Raw genomic sequence first — 18,687 nt, 5'->3', positions numbered from 1 at the left:
TTACTATGGACTTCACATTTAGCTGTATCTGTATGATGTGCATTTTTGAAGCTTTCACAGTATTGATAAATAATAACAACATAAGGAGGCCTATAGGGTTGCAGTTGAATGTGCATGGTAATTTTACAAAATAAGGAGACTTATACAAACATAACTAAGTGTTAAGCCTACATTACAAGTCAACATGACAATGTTGTAGTTATGCAGTTATGCACATACATAGTGCAATATATAATATTTTAAAGCACTATCGACTGTTAAAAATCAGCTGTAGTAACTATATAATATGATCAGTTTTGTGATATCATGAGTGTTGTACGTATACGGAAATTTACGGAAATTAACTTTTACGGTTGATCACATTAATTTTGGACCGGCAAGGTCATTTTGACCCCTGAGAAAAAAAATAAGGAGACTCTGGACGTCTTATCAAGGTGACGTGTCGGTCAGCGTGTGTTGCAGAGGTTTCACTCTAAAGTAATGGTACATCACGTGATAACCATGTGATTTATACCACAGCTACAGATCTTCCTTAAATCTCACGCTGGACAAGGTGCATTAGCCCAACTTGAGCTATTGGCTACTCCACCAAACTGGGCTGCATTGACAAAGCGGCGGAGGTTACTGTAAGTTACTCATGAACACAGAGCGTAGATAGCTATAGCTAGTTTAGTACTAAATAGTAGCTAGCTTTGCCATGTTATTAGGGATTAGCGAACTGCATGCGTGAACTTCAGTCTTGGGACGGTTCCGGACGGTTCAGTCCATGAAATCATGGCGGTATTAGACGGCGAGCACAAAAACTGGTGGTCTGTGAGACCTGCCGGCTCATGCATGTAATGAAACACAACCTGGTGGTAAAGAAGTGTATAGGCCTAGAGCCGATTGATCTGATGGGTAATTATAGCATAAATAAGGCTATGTTTGTGTGATAATTATGAAATAAATATCACTGCAGTTGACGTTGATGTTGTGCTGCTTATGAACCAGTCACTTAGCTAGCTAGCTTGTAATAATTGACAATTAGTAGTGAATTACTAATTATATAATCGTTATTAATTGCACAATTAGTCTATGAATTGGTTCTATGTAGCTCACTATACAGCTACATAGGTAGGTAAAAATTTAAAATGCAGACTGTGGCTCTCATGCTACTTTCTGCTTTCTTACTAGCTAACACTCATGGCTAAAAAAGCTGATGCAGTGCTTCAGTTTGCCTGCTAACATACTGTACAAGACCAAATGAAAGTTCTCACTTCATGCATATATGAGCAAAGGTTATAAAGAAGGATACAGAATACAGCTACAGGGATGGATCCAGGAACTGGAAAGGGGAGGGGCACAAACAGGCTAAGTTGTAGTTGTTATAATTGCTGCATTTTTGAAGCAGCAAATAATCACCTCTTAATAGTATCTCACTGTTGATTTTTGTCATTTTGGCCTTTGCAGATGGTTGTGAAGTCTTTATTAAACAACAGCAACATGCTAATTATATTTAGAGGTGCTTATTATGTACAAAGGTGCTGTGTGACAACTGATCCCAGTGACAATTTCATAGACTTTGGCTGGTTCATTTTGGTTTCAGGTGTGAATTTGTAATAAATGATAGTAAAACTTGCTTGTTTTTCTTGAGATATAAATTGATCTTGGCCTGACATAAAGTTTAGTATTTTAATCAGAAGTTCCTTCACAAGGTGCTAGGAGGGGGTCCCATTCTCATAGCTGACATACAACTACATACCCGGCTAAAAGAAAAATACAGCATAGCTAATTGAATTGAAAAGGTTAATGCATAGTGGCGAATCTAGGGCTGACATATGGGTGGGGGTTGAGTGGGTGGGGCACAGCATAAAGTTGTTAAATGGCTATCTATATAAAGCTGAAAAACTGCATCTTTCTTTGTGAAGTCACTAACTTGATAGCCAATGTGTGAATATACACGACACTGTGACAAAATTAAGTTATCATTATCTGTCAACTCCAAGTTTATTGTCATCAAAAGTGTAAATTAATAGCCTCCAGATCTATGACTATATTATGCATGTATGCTTTTGACTCAAATATAGCTGTGGATCATAATAACTATAGATCAGTGCTAAGTATACTAGATTTAATAGTTTTCTGCTACTGTAACTTTAGATAAGGGCTTAAGGTCTTTGGGAGTTCTTTTGCAAGCCCTTCATGCTTGCATGTAAATCATACGTCCTTGCTTTTTATCCCTTGACCATGCAACATGTTACTGTGTTTATAATTGTCAATGTTCTTTGTCAGAAAATGACATTCCACCGGGTTGGAATGATAGTTTTGCTAGCCATTGTAGTATTATTATGCAGTACTGGCAGATTAACTTTAGTAGCAGCTACTGATCATGAACAATGTGATACCTATGAGTTTAGTTTGCCTTTCTTTCTTGGTAACTCTTGCAAGGAGATCTATGACTGGAACCCACAAACTCACAACAGGTCAGGATATTATTGGCTTATTAATCCTTTACGTGAAGTATACTGTGATATGGAGCAACGAGTGGTATGTGGTAACACAGGTGGATGGACTAGAATTGCTAGTGTTAACATTACCAGAGGAGATGAATGTCCAACTGGATGGAACAAAGCTTCATTAGATGGTATCAATTTCTGTAGATCACCAAGTGACAACGCTGGATGTTATCCTGTACAATTTTCCTCTAAAGGACTAACTTATCAGAAGGTTTGTGGAATGGCTAGAGGTTACCAGAAAGGAACAACTGATGCATTTTGGCAGAGCAATGTAGATGGATTGTCTATAACACACGGTAATCCTCCTGAACATATATGGTCATATGTAGCTGGATATACTGATTTAATTCCAGCACCTGTTTGTGATAATCACTGTCATTGTCCTTGTGCTAGTGTCCCTGGAGATGAACCAAACTTGTTTGTTGGATTCAACTACTATTGTGAAGTTGGAGCTGCTAATGAAATACCAAATGTAAGTACCTACCTATTTTCTGATCCTTTGTGGGATGGTTCTGATTGTCCTGCTAATAACAGCTGCTGTGATAACCCCAACCTACCGTGGTTTCATCAACAGTTAGATACAGCTACTGCAGATGATGTCGAAGTGAGGATTTGTACAGATGAGGATTTTAACAATGAAGCTGTCGTAGTGGAACAGTTGGAATTGTACATCCAGTAACTATGTGTCATGATTTCTGATTAGATGCATTAAATTTTTATTAATATTTAATGCGTAGATAGTGCAACCAGGAACTAATAAGTTTTATAACATGCTACAACTGTATCTGCCAACTGCACTTGTATATACTAAACATTTTCACCATATAAGGTAATGAGTTTACAAATTAAATTTTAAAATATTATCTGTGTAACTATTAAGTGTATTTGTAATTAAATTTCCTGTATGGTCACTGGTTATACGTGGCTTCTATTTTTGCTATACATGCACTGATACTAAAATTTAATGATGTTTGCAGATTAGAAAGACGTAGGAACGATTTTCAGAGTGGGGGGGGGGCAAACATAAACATAACCAGTTAACCATAAACTGATCAACACCCATGCAGACACACAGGTTCCTGTACCCAGTTCATACGTGCGTTTATATATAGGTGTTGTGGAGTGTGTTATCACTAGCTAATAGCCCTACACCTATACTGCATAGCTACATCTCTTCACTCCCCTATCCTGCTAATGGCTACTATGCTCCTCTACACCTACTGCATGTGCTCGATGCATGTGTATTTCATGTGAGAAATCATGTTCACATGAAGGTCTTCTCTTTATGCTACTTCACACTATATACAACATTAATAGTTGTTAAAGGTGACCACAAACTGGGACGTCTGCTCTAGCAGGTGTTCCCAAACTGAGTGTAGATCACATGAATATACCACACTGCATTCAAGGTTGGCCACTTTCATTTTCAGCATCCTTGCATGTTTCTTTTTAGACTATACTTAATAAATCTACTTCACCACAAAGTCTTCATAATTTCTGGTTATAAATTGTTGGTAGTCAGCAACTCCCATACACTCATGTACTGACTACAGTGAGACTGCCCTTAGATCTGTCACCGCCCTCAATTCGACTTAAATCTTTTCCACATCATAATTCCACGGATGTGGTACTCTTTTTTAAAACTTCTCACTGCATGGGATCCAGGAAATATTTGAACAACAGAATGATATCACGTGCAAGCATAACAGAAATAAAGTTACAGGTAGTGGACTGGTGATGCCACACCCTGGAGAGTGATTTTGTATGATGGGGAGGGGGGAGGTGGGGGCAAAACATGCTTTTGAAAATAGTGTAGGGGCCAGGCCACCCTCCCCCCGGTTCCGATGCCCTTGAAACATTTTGCAAGTTATGCTCTATAGTCTCATGATCAAAGAGCAAATGGATAAATCATGATCATATACACTGATCAAAGAGTATAAATTCAATGAGCGATAATGAAGATAGAGCATGCATGTGTGATCAAGTGTCAGTATAAGGTGGAATGAAGATTTTACTATAGTGTGTGTGCATGGCATGCATATGTATGCGTGCATCTATGTACGTGTGTGTGTGTGTGTGTGTGTGTGTGTGTGTGTGTGTGTGTGTGTGTGTGTGTGTGTGTGTGTGTGTGTGTGTGTGTGTGTGTGTGTGTGTGTGTGTGTGTGTGTGTGTCACACTCAACATGTGCAGTGTGCTGGTCTGGGGCATATGCTCCATCAGGAAAATACCTACTATGACATTGACTCTGGAGTCAATCTTTAGTCAAAATGTTCTGAATCATCTGAAATATTGGAACATGACCTTAAGTAAATAATATTATATAGTAGTATATAGAAGCAATTTTAATTGAAATTTTAATTTTAAAGTCTACTAAGGTGATAATAATTAACACCTTAATAGACTTTTGATCTTACTAATGGACTGTAAATGAAAAATAGCTATGATTATAAGTCATTTTAATAATCAATCATCATGAATCATGCACCAAAAGTTTTATTTTGAGGTTGAATCGGTAGACTGTAAAAGAGATCAAAATACACACATGTGCAGTGTACCTAGCTTTGTTCTGTGGGTGTTCTGTGGCGCGGGTTATTTCAGTTTGACTTTTACAACTAGCCCGGTAATCATTCACAATTAGCCCACAAAGTCTCTTACAACTAGCCTTTTGGCTGCAACTACGTAGCTTCTAGCCCCTGGAAGATAATGAATGGCTGTTGCACATTCATCTGGAATGCCATGAGTGATCCATGGCTGTCAGGTTCATCTACGGGCTCATTCAAACATGTCAGTTTGTCTGTACTGAAATTTATGCTATTGCAGTACTAAACTAATGATTATTATTGGTACATAATAAGAATAATTGCATAATTGTCAGGGGTTAATCTGGGGGGCACAGTCCCACCCCCCTGTGTTAGCTATTGCCCCTCCTTGGTTTACACCAAAGCCTTGAGAAATGAAAAGGTTTAATTGATCTTAGAGTTGTATAATCGCATCACAGTAAAATTTCACCTAAATTTTTAAATTTTTCCTGAGGGAGCATGCCGCCAGACCCCAATAAGAATCCAAAGCGGCTTACTTTGCCTCCCTAGGTTAATATTCTGGGTTGAGCCCTGATCGTTATTGACATTAAAATGAATGAGTTTATCATCATTGCATTTTAAGCCTGGGGGGGTTTAAAAGATGATTTCAACTTTTCAATATACTTGTTGCAAAAGAGTGATCATGCCAGGTATAATATGCATCTAACCTTGTGGGCCAGATATTCATAAAAGAAAATGACAGCATGAATGTAATGTTGTTAATATGAAATATATGCATGTAATAGCAAACTGGTGGATCCATTTGCTATGATGCTACATGAAACATGCTCGAAAAGATCGGATGGTATAATTTGGTACATGTGTAGCTAATTATTGAATTATTGGGATAGTACTCTCACTGCTGAGTATATAGTTGGCTGAAGTAAGCCATTTTGCAGACTAATGTTCATTAGTATATCTTGGATAATTACATGCATCCCATTGTTACAGGATATCATTTATTATGTGCTTGTTCTATATATCCATGGGCGGATCTGAGGGGGCCAAAGGGGTTTGCCTTCCTTATTTTCTTGCCCCCTTGGACTTACATGACTATGTTATAATTATTAACACCAGAAATAGGAATCTTGCATTCACACTGTATTCAGAAGTACAGAACATCAATGAGCAAATAAAAGGCAACAGTTATAAATGCACATTTTGCAGTTATAAACTGTAGCTACCGCGAGGCAAATAAAATAAGTTTTGTGCTAAGATCAAAGATCAAGATACTCTAATAGAGCAGTCACAACTACTCTAATAGAACAGTCACAATCCTAATGTTCTAATGTCATCAGTTGATGTAAAGGCTCATTATACCCTCCATTCCATTCCTCTCCTCTTAATTATAACACTGTCTTACCTGTCCCCTTCAGTCCCCTTAAACAGTATCTACTAGCTAGATCCGCCTGAGGTTCTATCAACTTCATGCATTTCAAAAGTGAAGCCAAAATTTACATAATTCAATTCTCACGGACTCACAGCAGTTTCTCAAAGAAATTGGCAAAATTACAGTGAAGCCTGTGTATTAAGGACACCTTGGGACCAACTAAAAGTGTCCTGATTATTGAGGTGTCCTGATCTTCCAGATCAAATTACATGGAAAAGGGTACTTTGGGACTTTAAATAAGTGTCCAGATAATGCAGATGTCCTCATTAAGTGTCCTGATTAACAGTTTGAACTGTTCCACTGTATACCTGCTTGACAAGTGGGCTAGACTAGTTGCAGCCAAAATGTTAAGTGACTTTGGACTATAGTTGTGGATGATGACTACTGACTGGGCTATAGAAGTTGACTGAATTAGAGTAGCAACGTTAACCTGCATCACAGAACAGTATAAATCAAAGTTATTTACACTGCACATGTGTGCATTATAATCTCTTTTACAGTCTACCATTTGGCTAAAAGTACCTTCAAATTCAATCTATTTAAAAAAAAAATTTTCTTAGTGGTACACAATTTGATTTAAAACTTAAAACTGACATGCAGTTCATCTATTCATTTACAGTCCAGTAGTTCCAGTAGTAACTCTAATAAGGTGAAAATTGTCCATTTAAAAGTCTAGTACTTCCAAACCAAATCCCGACTTGTTGCTACTATATCCCTTTTATCTGTTCCTGTTTGCTTAAAGTTATGTTGGTTGCAGATCTCAATCTTTACAATTTTTCATCTCAACATTTGCTTCGAGGTTGAATCTTTTTTTTCTTCAGAAATTTCCTAATCTTGTGTGCATATACCACCAGACTCTAATACAGTAGCTGGAGCATGCTGAGTATGCTTCACACACCCACACTAGTGAAAACTCCATTCTGCTTGCTGTTTACCACTGACACTTCAAAATATTTGTATCGATTTTCACCGATTTTTAGTATCAATGTGTGCATGTGTAGTAGTCTTAATGCAGTTACAGTAATATTCCAAGGCGCTATCTGGCACTTTACAAAAATAACCCTACATAGAAGTGCAATGAAGAAGCAGGGTTTCCAGATGCATACATATAATTTTCAACAAAGGAGACTTCAACTGAATAATATTATTTATAGCCTTATTTTGAGACCATGAATACCCAACGTTTGACTTTGATTCCATCAATTTCTTTCATTTTCAATTATATGACATGCAATATACTCACAATTTACATGTTAAACGACATTTCTAATGGTAAAGTGACATGTGAAGTACACTCTCACATTTCTTAATAGTACGGTATAACATGTGAAGTACACTTCATGTTTCATGGACATTGTTGTGGTAGTGTATAGACCATGTAAGTCATCATACATATTTATAGCTTCCATTATTGGCATGTAGTTCAGGGGACTAGCCAGTTAAACACTGTTGGTAGTGTTGCTTTGCATATCCACATGAACACAGGTCAAATAAGCTCCAACAGCAATTTCTTGGGCCAGTTCATACCACTATAGGCTGCACACACATTAATTCAGATAGCTAACACAAGAATGTTGGTAAATATGCATGCTACTGCAAAAAAGTATAATACAGCTACCATGTATTATGTATATACACTCACTCAGAGGCGGTGGAGACGGGGGGACCAGGATGGCCATGACCCCCTACTTTTATGGAACACTGTTTGCAAGAAAAGATCGAGATACTCTAATAGAACAGTCAGGATCTGGATACTCTAATAGAGCAGTCACAGTATTCAGAGAGAAGCAGTGTAGCAAGTTACTTAGCTACGTATGTGTAGTTATAAATAAGGAGATATAATCGGCGGAGAGCAGCTATTGTCAGCAGGTTGTGACCTTTTTATTTATTTTTTGTCTTCATGCAGCTGGCCTGGCCCCCTCACTCTTTGGCCTGCTCCACCGCCCCTGCACTCACTCACACAGACCATGCTGTTTATCCAATATAGTTGTACATACTTGCAATCCATAAGCTGTATACAACAACAGATGCAATGTTGAAGCTACACCATACACGTAGACATATGTTTATACAGTATTCAAATGTTCATTTCATTTGGTCAATGGATAATGAAATAAATCTTGTAAACATTAATTGTGAGCATCTATAGACAAATATTTGTATAGAATTAGCTATAGAAGTAAGATCGATATCAGTTTATGATTTCAACAAGTACACTATTTATAGTCATGGAATTCCATTAAACATAGTAGCCACATTTGATAATACTGGCAATCCTATATAGCTATTGTGGAAGAGTTCAAATAAGCAAATGCAACTTTACAAGTAAAAAATTACAAGAATGCATGCACTGTACATATATACAGTACTACACTCATAGTCTAATGTGAAGTAAAATCAGTATGTATCATGTACGTATACAACAGAAAATTAACGTGTGTATAAAAAGGCAGATAAAATTTAATTGTCCTCAGCAATTAAAGGTTCACGAAAACTGGTGAAGTCAAATTCAACCTCTGGAATTTCCAAGCCAGAGTATTCATTGTGACACACTCTGTGCCTCCTACGATGGTGGCACTTCTTCATGATACAATTCTTTACAATTGTCATTTTGTCCATTAATTTGCTGCATGAAGTTGTGATCAAGTAGGCAAACAAATGATAGACTATTATGAGGAGGGACTGGAGAAATGACAAGCCAACCATTACATTTACAATGATCATGTTTAGTAGTTCACTTTTATTGAATAGTAGAAGTACACATAGTATGATGTAATTGTATAACAGCAGTGACTCCTGGACATTTATTAATTTGCTCTTGTTGGGTTGCATATAACCATGAATGATAGCTATAGTCACAATTATAAGACAACTTGTGGTAATGCTTAAGGATTTGCCGAAGATAGCAAGTAAGACCATAACATTTCTGATCAATAATTGTATTCCAATCCAGTAATAATACTGATATTTGAATGGCCCATGAAAAGCATCTATTATTGGTTTAAATCGGTGAATAATATTAAACCTCATCAATGGTTTAGTGAACAACATGATGGCACTGAATGCTAGCAATAACAAAAACAGCAATGCACATATGCCAGTCAAAAGTAAGAACTTCCATCCAAATATTGGAATGGTTGGATCAAGGAGCCACACATACTTGGAATATTGGTGTGGTACATAGGTGACAGTGGTATACAAAAATACTCTAGCAATGGCCTGTAACATACTGGTATAGGAAAGCATAAACAAGGTAGCTAGTACTGGAAGTGCTTTGTTAAATGTAAGCCGATAGAGTTTGTTAGAGTAGCGGCTGACGTAGATAAACAAAGTAGCAATCAATAACAAATAGAGTGGGTATGTTAGTTGTATCCACTTTTTTGTATATTTATTCATTCCTTTGTACACACATATTTCAAAAGGTGATCCAAGATTTATAATGGAAATATAAACCCTTAAAAATGCTACTAGCCTCTCTTGTAAGTGAAGGAAAGGACTATTAATCCTCACAACATTAGCATACAGAATAATACCATTAATAGTTCCCAAAGTCACAGTCAAGTTTAGGAGAAAAAGAACCACAATCAGAAATATTCCAGTAAACAAGAAGTAGATGATATATAATAAATGTAGGTTGGTGCATTTCCTACATTTGTAGGATCCAAACACAACACTGTATCCTTCCACACATTGTGAGCATAGGGCACCAGTTTTGTGAGGTTGGCATTGACCATCTGGATTGCTCAAATTGATCCTTGTTATATCTTGTGAGCAATAAGTAATAGGACAGTCAGTAGATATCATGTATTTATTAGTTTCATTTACAAATCCTAATATGTACACATTGGGTAATATTGTCACTGTTTGGTAATTCAGTGAACATCCATCAATGTACTTCCTAAGATAAGGATCACAGTCACAAACTCCACCCTGTAGTGTAAATCCCAGTGGACAGGGAAGAAGTTGAACATAGAAAACATCATAATAGTAAAATAAATTAGGTGGTGCTGTAACAAATAGTTCACAAATGGCAGGCTGTTCTGAAACAATGGGAAAATGCACAGTTCTGCTCCAGCTGGAATTGAATATATGACTTACATGGCTGTTGTCATTAGTTTTACAAGAAGATTTTGGCAAGTTTATATTGTATGTTTCAGTGTACATTATAGCCCTTTGTTCTTCGTTGTAAGGCAGGCATAACTCAACAGTTAACATTTGACCAGGGTATACAGGACCTAAGTGATCAGCACTGCAATTGTGACATGATGATTGAGGACAGTAACAAATTGTGGTGTGGTCACCCAGTTGATATGGTGAGGTTTTATTTCTGTATCTGATGCTGATGATTTGTTGGTTTACAACAGAAGGAGAGACATCACGGAATGCTGCACCGGGAGCCCACTTGCAATGTGATGTTAAATGATGAATTGACTTTTGAACTCTTTTATTAACATTTATGTTATCAAAAAGTAAAGTGATTTTAAAATCTTCATACTTGTTATTTACTGGACAAAAGTACTGAAATATGCAGTAAGGATAAGGAAGGTTGGTTCTGATTGGTAAGTCTGTCAATCCTCTGAGTATTAAATTATTAGATAACGTTAAGTTGGCATTACCTAAAAGGGTCACATAACACATTTCACAGTTCAAAAAAAATAGTCGATTGCACACATTTCTATCAAACAGTGTATCATTTGAGAAGGTTAACATGGATGATGACAAATGAACAATATCACCATCAGTCAGTTTGTTTTCAATGAATTTGGTAATTTCATTAAAATACAATTTTGCACTTTGTAGTGATATCAGTGACCCCTTTGTGAGTAATTCATTTTCTTCTACAATATAACCTGTAGTGGAAATCAAAACATTTGACTGATTAGCTTGTGATGCTGATAAGACTAATAAAGGCAGTCGGTTCCTATAAAATTTTACATCATTTATAGTGATATTTATTTCATATTGTGATAATACATCAAATCTTAGGATTGAGTAATCATGGATGGTATAAACTGCATCAGGTATGTTAGATGAGAACACAGTCTTAGCAATTGTGACATCCAGTTTTGGATGACTTTGAGCATGACTAGTTGAAGTATACAAAATATAAACATGGTGTTTCATGTAACTTGTGGTAAATCTGCATCTGTAAAAGTGAATACTACTGTGTGACAATGAATCAATAGCAATTTTTATGCTGATAATGTTATGCATGTTAGAAAATACAGAATTTTTAATAGTAATGACCACACTATAGCGATTTGTTACAAACTCGAGCATTTTCATATTTACACCATTATCATGTTTCACTGTACGTGTTAATGAAATATTATTGATATGTATAACTTGTTTGTCATTTTTCACAATACCAATTCCTGCACTCCCATAACTCCAAAGTACTCCAAAACTGTAAAGATGAGATAGTAGCTTAACATTGATATCCCTGTTTAATGTTATAGCAACATTTTCAAGATTGTTTATTCCTGTCACATAAGAGGCTATTATACCATATCCCACTGGGTTGCATATATTAACATTGATAATGTCCACATTATTACAGTAACGGATAAACATTGCTGCATGAATCATTTCAATGGACTCAGGTATTAAACTTCCACATTCTCTGAGTATTATACCTTTTATCAACACGTTAATTACATTAAGGAAATATATTTGACATTCTTGTAAGCAACTGATAACACTTACACTTGAGGTAGCATACTGGTTGTTAATATCTGGTATGCCAATGAGTGAAAAGTTTATGACATTTTGAACAATCAGATCTGTTCCATCAAGATGGTACTCTCCTTCATCAAAGAATAGTGTAGTGTTGGACACAAAATACATATCAGAGTTGTTGATGAAGAATTGCAATGTGTGACAAGGTAGTTGTGTGCATGGCTTGTCGTCAGAATGAACTTGATGTCGGTGATGAGCAGTTGATCCGAAGTGTAGCAGTCCAGCAAATACAGCATATGATATGATAACTAAAGAAAAGAAGACTCAGAACTATGTAGTGATGTACACCTGCACATATAAATCTATAATATGGTTCATGCATGGGTTAGGGGGACATGTTGTGTATACATATGTGGTCTGCATCATGTGGAACGGCTACACAAAAATCATCACATGTGTGAGTAATTAGACTAGAGAAAAGTTTTGGCAACTTTTCATAGCAAATCTTTACCATTTAACACACTTTTTGCGTTACTTTTCATGAACTATACTGCACAAAATATTAGGCCAATGAGCTTAGATTGTCACACATTTTACATAACAGAAATGCTCTATGTACAAAGAAAAATCACTGCATGCCTGCATGCAGAGACTGTACAATACTTACCCAAGCAAGTAAGCTGTGCTAAAGTGGCTCTGTAACTTTAGTACATGTATCATGAATTTTACTCTGTTTAGTGAATACAATTTGGATCTCTGCAAATATAGCAATTATTCTTATCCTTTCCCATAGTAAGGTATAGTAGGCAACAATCAAAAAATTCTTTGTAACTACTGTAACTGTATCATACGTATACTATTGTAGCACTTTTTCAGATGCTAGCTATATCCATATTTCTTTCTTCGAGTTGCACATAAGAGGTATATGCGTCAATACTGATGGATTGCAATATGTATAATATTATATACAACCCAATATGCCTATGCTAACAGCTACTTACAAAATATGTATGTATCTTGAAGATCCATTGCATATACACCATACATGTAGCTTTATGTTATATGTGATAAATTGTGGTATTGGTTACAGAGATATATACACATATATAATATAGTTGTGTACAAAATGCAGACATATACTAAATGTGCTCTATTCAAAGGTAGGTTTTCATTAATATTGAATCTATATAATAGCGAAACTAAAAACCTTGTATAATAGTCTGAATAGTTCATGCATGCATAAACATTATACAGTAATATTAGGCATATACAGTTTTGTCAACTAAAATTTCTATGTTATCAAACAGTAAAGTGATTTTAAAATTTCATACTTGTTATTTACTGCATGGACAAAAGTACTGAAATATGCAGTAAGGATAAGGAAGGTTGGTTCTGATTGGTAAGTCCGTCAAGATTAAATTATTTGATAACATTAAGTTGGCATTACCTAAAAGGATCAAGTAACACATTTCGCAGTTTAAAGAAAAAAAGCCTACTGCAGACATTTCTATTGAACAGTGTATCGTTTGAGAAACTTAACATGGATAATGATAAATGAAGCATTTCATCAGTCAATTTGTTTTTAATGAATTTGGTAATTTTATTAAATTGCATTTTTGTGTGTTGTAATGATATCAGTGGGCTCTTTGTAGACAACCTATTTTCTTCTACAATGAAATAGCCTTCAGTAAAGATCAAAACAATCTGTTGATTGTGTGATGGTGATGGTGGATGAGTGGCTAATAACACTTGTAATAAAGGTACTAGATTCCCATAAAATTTCACTTCACTAAAAGTGATATTTAATCCACATTTGAATGGTTCTTCAAATTTTAGGATTGAACAATCAGGATATGGCATGTTAGCTGAGAACACAGTTTCAGCAAATGTGACATCAAGTTTTCCACAATTGTGAGTAAACCAGTTTACAGAATGCAATACATAGACATGATGTTTTATGTTACTCATGTTTAAATAACAGTTGTGAAAGTAGATACTACTAAGTGATAAAGAACTAACAGTAATCTTAATGGTGATGATGTCATGCAGGTTTAAAAATGCTGAATTTTTAATGGAAATAAACACATTATAATGTCTTATTACAAACTCAAGCATTTTCACATCTACAGAATAATGTGTATTAGCATATATTAATGAAATATTATTGATGCATATTATAACTTGATCATTACTTCTCATAATGCCATCAGCGACCGCTTCATAATCCCAAAGTAGTCCAAAGCTGCTATGTGCAGCAGGGTGTGATAAATCAGATATTAGTCTGCTTGGTATCACAGCGAGATTTTCAAGGTTGTTTTTTCCGACTACTTTAGAGGCTAAAATACCATATCCCTTTGGGTTGCAAATATTAACATCCACGATTCCTACATCACTACAGTGATGAATAAATATTACTGCAAAATGCATTCTTTCTACTACTTCTGACAGAAAACCACCACACGCATTGATCTTTATATGCTTTATCAACAGATTAACCACATTGTAGAAATACATATGATACCTTTGTAAGCAGCTAATGACACTTACACTTGAGGTAATACCAATGAGTGAAAAGTTTGTAACACTTAATAACTAAATCGGTACCATCAAGATGGTAATCCCCGTCAACCAAGAAAAGTGTCGTGTTAGACACAAAGTACACATCAGAGTAGTTGATGAAGTATTACAATGTGTGACAAGGTGGCTGCGTACATGGGTTATCATCAGAATGAACTTGATGTTGGTAATGAGCAGCTAGTCCACAGTGTAGTGTTCCAACAAGCACAACATATGACACAATAACTAAAGGAATAATGTCATTGAATTATAAATAATCCTGTACAGATATCTTCTATCTTAGTATATGGGGTGATACATGTTTAACTTGGTTGTGGTAATCAGGTATTTACAGGCTTTGCCTTCTTACCTGTACCCCCAATAATAACAATAAAGAATGACTCTCAGCAATGTATAGTTTTGATATCATATGGGTACAGGAGCTTCTATATATCCCACATTTCAAAGCATTTGACTTCATAACAACATGACAATGAGACATGTGAAGTTGAGTAGGATTTCAGTTTTTGTTGTCCTTATAGTTTTAGAATCATGATATGGCTTCATGTTGTTTGACTCAACCGAATATGTATATCATATTGTGTTTCATATTCTCACCTACTGGGGTTTAACCACCTACATTTCTGGGGTTTAATGGCTTCAGTGAATGTGAGTGGTCATGTTACAGTTGGTTAAAGCCAAAGAATTGGATGTGTGTGTCCAATTGGATTTGGATGTGTGTGCCTGGCCGCATGGTTGTGTCAAATTCATTCACAAATGTATAGTAAGGCACAACTATCCTGTCAGTGTGCTGGTGTATTGTGTAATATATAAACTTAATTTTGACAGTTATCAGTACATTATCCAGTAGCCAAGGCTACAATCATTGTGTAGGCCGCTGAGGCCAGCATTCAGGCACCCAAATTAGTTTAATTGGATTGATTGATATACTAATTTAGACTATGGTAAAGCTCATTTAAAGGGTTACTAAATCACTTAGTCACCTGACATGCTCATTTAGTCACTTATACATGTTTATTTAGTAACCCGCTGTCAAGCAATTTTGTACTAGGGCCCAAACAAACTTGGATTGTCAGGGTTCGAACATTCATCAACTAAAGTTCACAAATCTTTCGAACTTTTAAATGGAGCTGATTCCTGTTTACAAATTATAAATCACAGCATATTAAATGTTAAATGCATGTCTCACAAGTTTTCATGCTGTTGTACTAGCTCAACAGTTTTATTGAGAAAACTTGAAATTGAATACCACAAGTAAAAATGCTTGTGAGTACTAGGTTTTAAATACATTTTACTACTGCTATACAGTTGAGACAAGTGATGGCACCACATAGAAACCTTAAAACCTCATAGAGGCATGGCCTGTGACCACCACTAAACCATCAACACATAACTTAATTAAATGCCTAATACCATATGTCTGGCCTCCCCCACGTCATTATGGAACACAGCAAAATGGATAGCTTAATTGTATCACTATCTAATTAGTAACTATAGTTTGAACTGTTCAACCTACATTCGAATGTTCGTTCGTTTGAACGAACCTTTGAATTCACCTAAGTTCGTTTGGGCCCTATTTTGTACATGATAATAGTGTGATACTCTTCTTCTCTATGTTCCGCAAATAGTTCTGGACAAATAATACACTAAGCAGCATCAGGAACTTATGAGCCGCCGAAGCTCGCCACCTAAAATAAAATCATAGTATCAAGAGTACTGTGCAAACAAAGTCACACTTACAATTGCGATCTATAAAAGTATAGCCAAAAGCCTATTTCATTATCTGCAACAGTAAAAATACATTTAGCATCATTGTAAGAATGATGTTATAAGAGTTTTGTATGGATTAATTGAGATCTACATGTGTGACACTTCAGTTGCTTACAATCACCACCAGCTGCAGCATAAAATCATTGTAATTTCCTATAGGCACTATGGCTGCCGGAATGGATACTATTTTATGTAGATCTGAAGTTTTTACCATGTATAGCTACAGGTAATTATTTAAAAGCATCATTGTGGGCACTTTATGTCTTCTTAAATACTCTCACATTTACATGCATTGGTCACAAATTTTGGGAGAAAACTAAACTTTATTCCTTCGGATTCTTGAAGTGTTGGAGTTTAATGCTATTCTCATTAAATTTTAAAAGAAATTCACTGCTACACGACTTACCATGTAAGTGACATTAAGGGTCACATAAACACCTGAAAATCTGAGATTTACAACACATCAAAATAATGTGAATATATAAGAATATTAGTTTCAATGTGGTGCAGGTACAAATATGGTGTAGGTTTGCACTTTTTGACATGTAAGCACATTCATTGCTGGTCATCTATGCAAGCTGTACTAGGCATGTTTGTAAGCCTACAATAAAGGGTACTTTGCAATACTTCACAAATCCTTAGCTTTCATTGAGATGTGTACGTGGGTGAGCTCCATTACAGTTAAAACAATTTTCATAATACAGTACATAGTAAGCTAGGTATGACATTGAGTTATTAAAGTTTTTGTCTATATTTCTTCATATGTATTGTGTTGTTATAAACATATATACAGTAGCTATCAACACAATTAATGTAACAGATAACTAGCAGCGCAAATACTTAAAGAATTGGCAACATCTTGATTTATCATGTTCTGAAATTGCAACTAGCCTCATTCTTCACCATCAGGTACACCACAAAAAGATGGCCAAACATGCAATTTCTTCATCACCCACAAAAATAACACATCATAGTAAAGAAATGTTCCAATGACAAGAATTAAAAAGCCAATTGGTTGAAAAAAATTAAACCGTTGCCATTGAATAACTAATCCAAATATCCAGATAATGAGGGTACGCGAACTGTCAAGCAGCATTCTGGTGGTAACATTTATCTCTTTGGTTACACACAGTCCAGCATAATTAAAAAAGGCAATACTTACAACAGTACCTAGAAATGCTACAGTTAGTGTGGGTATATAAAATATCTGGTGGACTCCATCGATGAAATCTTCAAAATCACACTGGCTGTACCAGAAATTTGGTCCAGATGGAAGGTGCCATGGAATAAAGTACATTGGTATAATTCCAACAAAACAAAACCCAAAAACTCCCTCCCAGCTAATGGAGGTACATTTAACCCTTGTACAAACAGTTGTTCAACAATCATTTGAATAGCAGCAACAATCTGGGCAGTCACAATTAGTAAATCTCCAGCCAGGACTGAATGTGCATCACCTGAATTGTCTTCGCCTAGCACATCACCTAACCCAACTACTACTAAGCCAATAACAACAGTCATCATACCCACCCAGTGGTACAATTGAAGTTTGCTTCTAAAAAATGTCACTGATAAAAGAGCTGTAAAAATAATAAGTGAACCTTGTAACAGTTGAAAATTTGATGCATTTGTTGAGTCAAGTCCAACAAACATCGTAGATGTACCAATAATATCACAAAGACCGGGAATTGCAAACATCCAAGGTGAAAATTTCTGTTTCCCAAATCAGGGACCAGGGACCTCCATACTTAGCACCTACATCCTTAACCATTGAACCACTGCTACCTTGGCTGATAACCTCACTTAATTTCTGCTTTATAAATGAAATTTCTAGTTGAAATCTGCTTATAATTAAACATTTGTAATTTCATAGATCTACCAATAGAAGTACTAGATTGTTCTAGAACATTCTATGTATGCTCTATTAGAAGTCCTGTGCACTCTATTAGAGTATTACAATAATATTATCAAATATTGAATTAAATCATGCAATGAAATACATTTATAAGTCTGTCTTCAATATTCATCATTGTATCTAGCTACATAGGAAAAAAAATGTGAGTAAAAACAAACCTCAAAGTCAGCCATAGGCTGGTTTTGGGGCCTTATAAAGTACAAAAAGAAGCGAAATCCACACAAAAACAACCAAGCTGTGAAAAGTGGCGTGGCCTTAAAAAGTCTGGGTGAAAAAAGTAGT

The 18,687-nt window shown here is 35.7% G+C and overlaps 1 protein-coding gene and 1 pseudogene across 5 annotated transcripts; one reads left to right on the top strand and one right to left on the bottom strand.

Moving 5' to 3' along the window:
• The first annotated feature begins 330 nt into the window (after positions 1 to 330).
• Positions 331 to 3,400, top strand: LOC136240925 (uncharacterized). 5 transcript variants are annotated; one of them, XM_066031999.1, is made up of 5 exons: positions 331 to 477; positions 526 to 626; positions 2,272 to 2,791; positions 2,889 to 2,967; positions 3,070 to 3,400. In XM_066031999.1, exons 3-5 carry the CDS (start codon positions 2,275 to 2,277, stop codon positions 3,071 to 3,073), a joined length of 600 nt encoding a protein of 199 aa, XP_065888071.1. In that variant the 5' UTR covers positions 331 to 477; positions 526 to 626; positions 2,272 to 2,274; the 3' UTR covers positions 3,074 to 3,400. The 5 variants fall into 5 exon arrangements, with proteins under 5 accessions (XP_065888071.1, XP_065888070.1, XP_065888068.1 ...); XM_066031998.1 differs by having other exon boundaries at positions 3,030 to 3,400; XM_066031996.1 differs by having other exon boundaries at positions 2,272 to 2,967.
• Positions 3,401 to 17,675: 14,275 nt separating this feature from the next.
• On the bottom strand, positions 17,676 to 18,143 carry LOC136239861 (solute carrier family 35 member F6 pseudogene; annotated as a pseudogene).
• Positions 18,144 to 18,687: the final 544 nt, after the last annotated feature.

The sequence above is a fragment of the Dysidea avara genome, chromosome 12 (genome assembly GCF_963678975.1).
Source record: "Dysidea avara chromosome 12, odDysAvar1.4, whole genome shotgun sequence".
Classification (NCBI taxonomy): domain Eukaryota; kingdom Metazoa; phylum Porifera; class Demospongiae; order Dictyoceratida; family Dysideidae; genus Dysidea; species Dysidea avara.
The sequence above is the reverse complement of the archived record's forward strand: the minus strand, read 5'-3'. Positions and strand labels throughout refer to the sequence as shown.

What these genes read in the sequence shown, in the direction of transcription:
- LOC136240925 (XM_066031994.1), top strand. Translation starts at nt 2,275, where the DNA reads ATGACATTCCACCGGGTTGGAATGATAGTTTTGCTAGCCATTGTAGTA.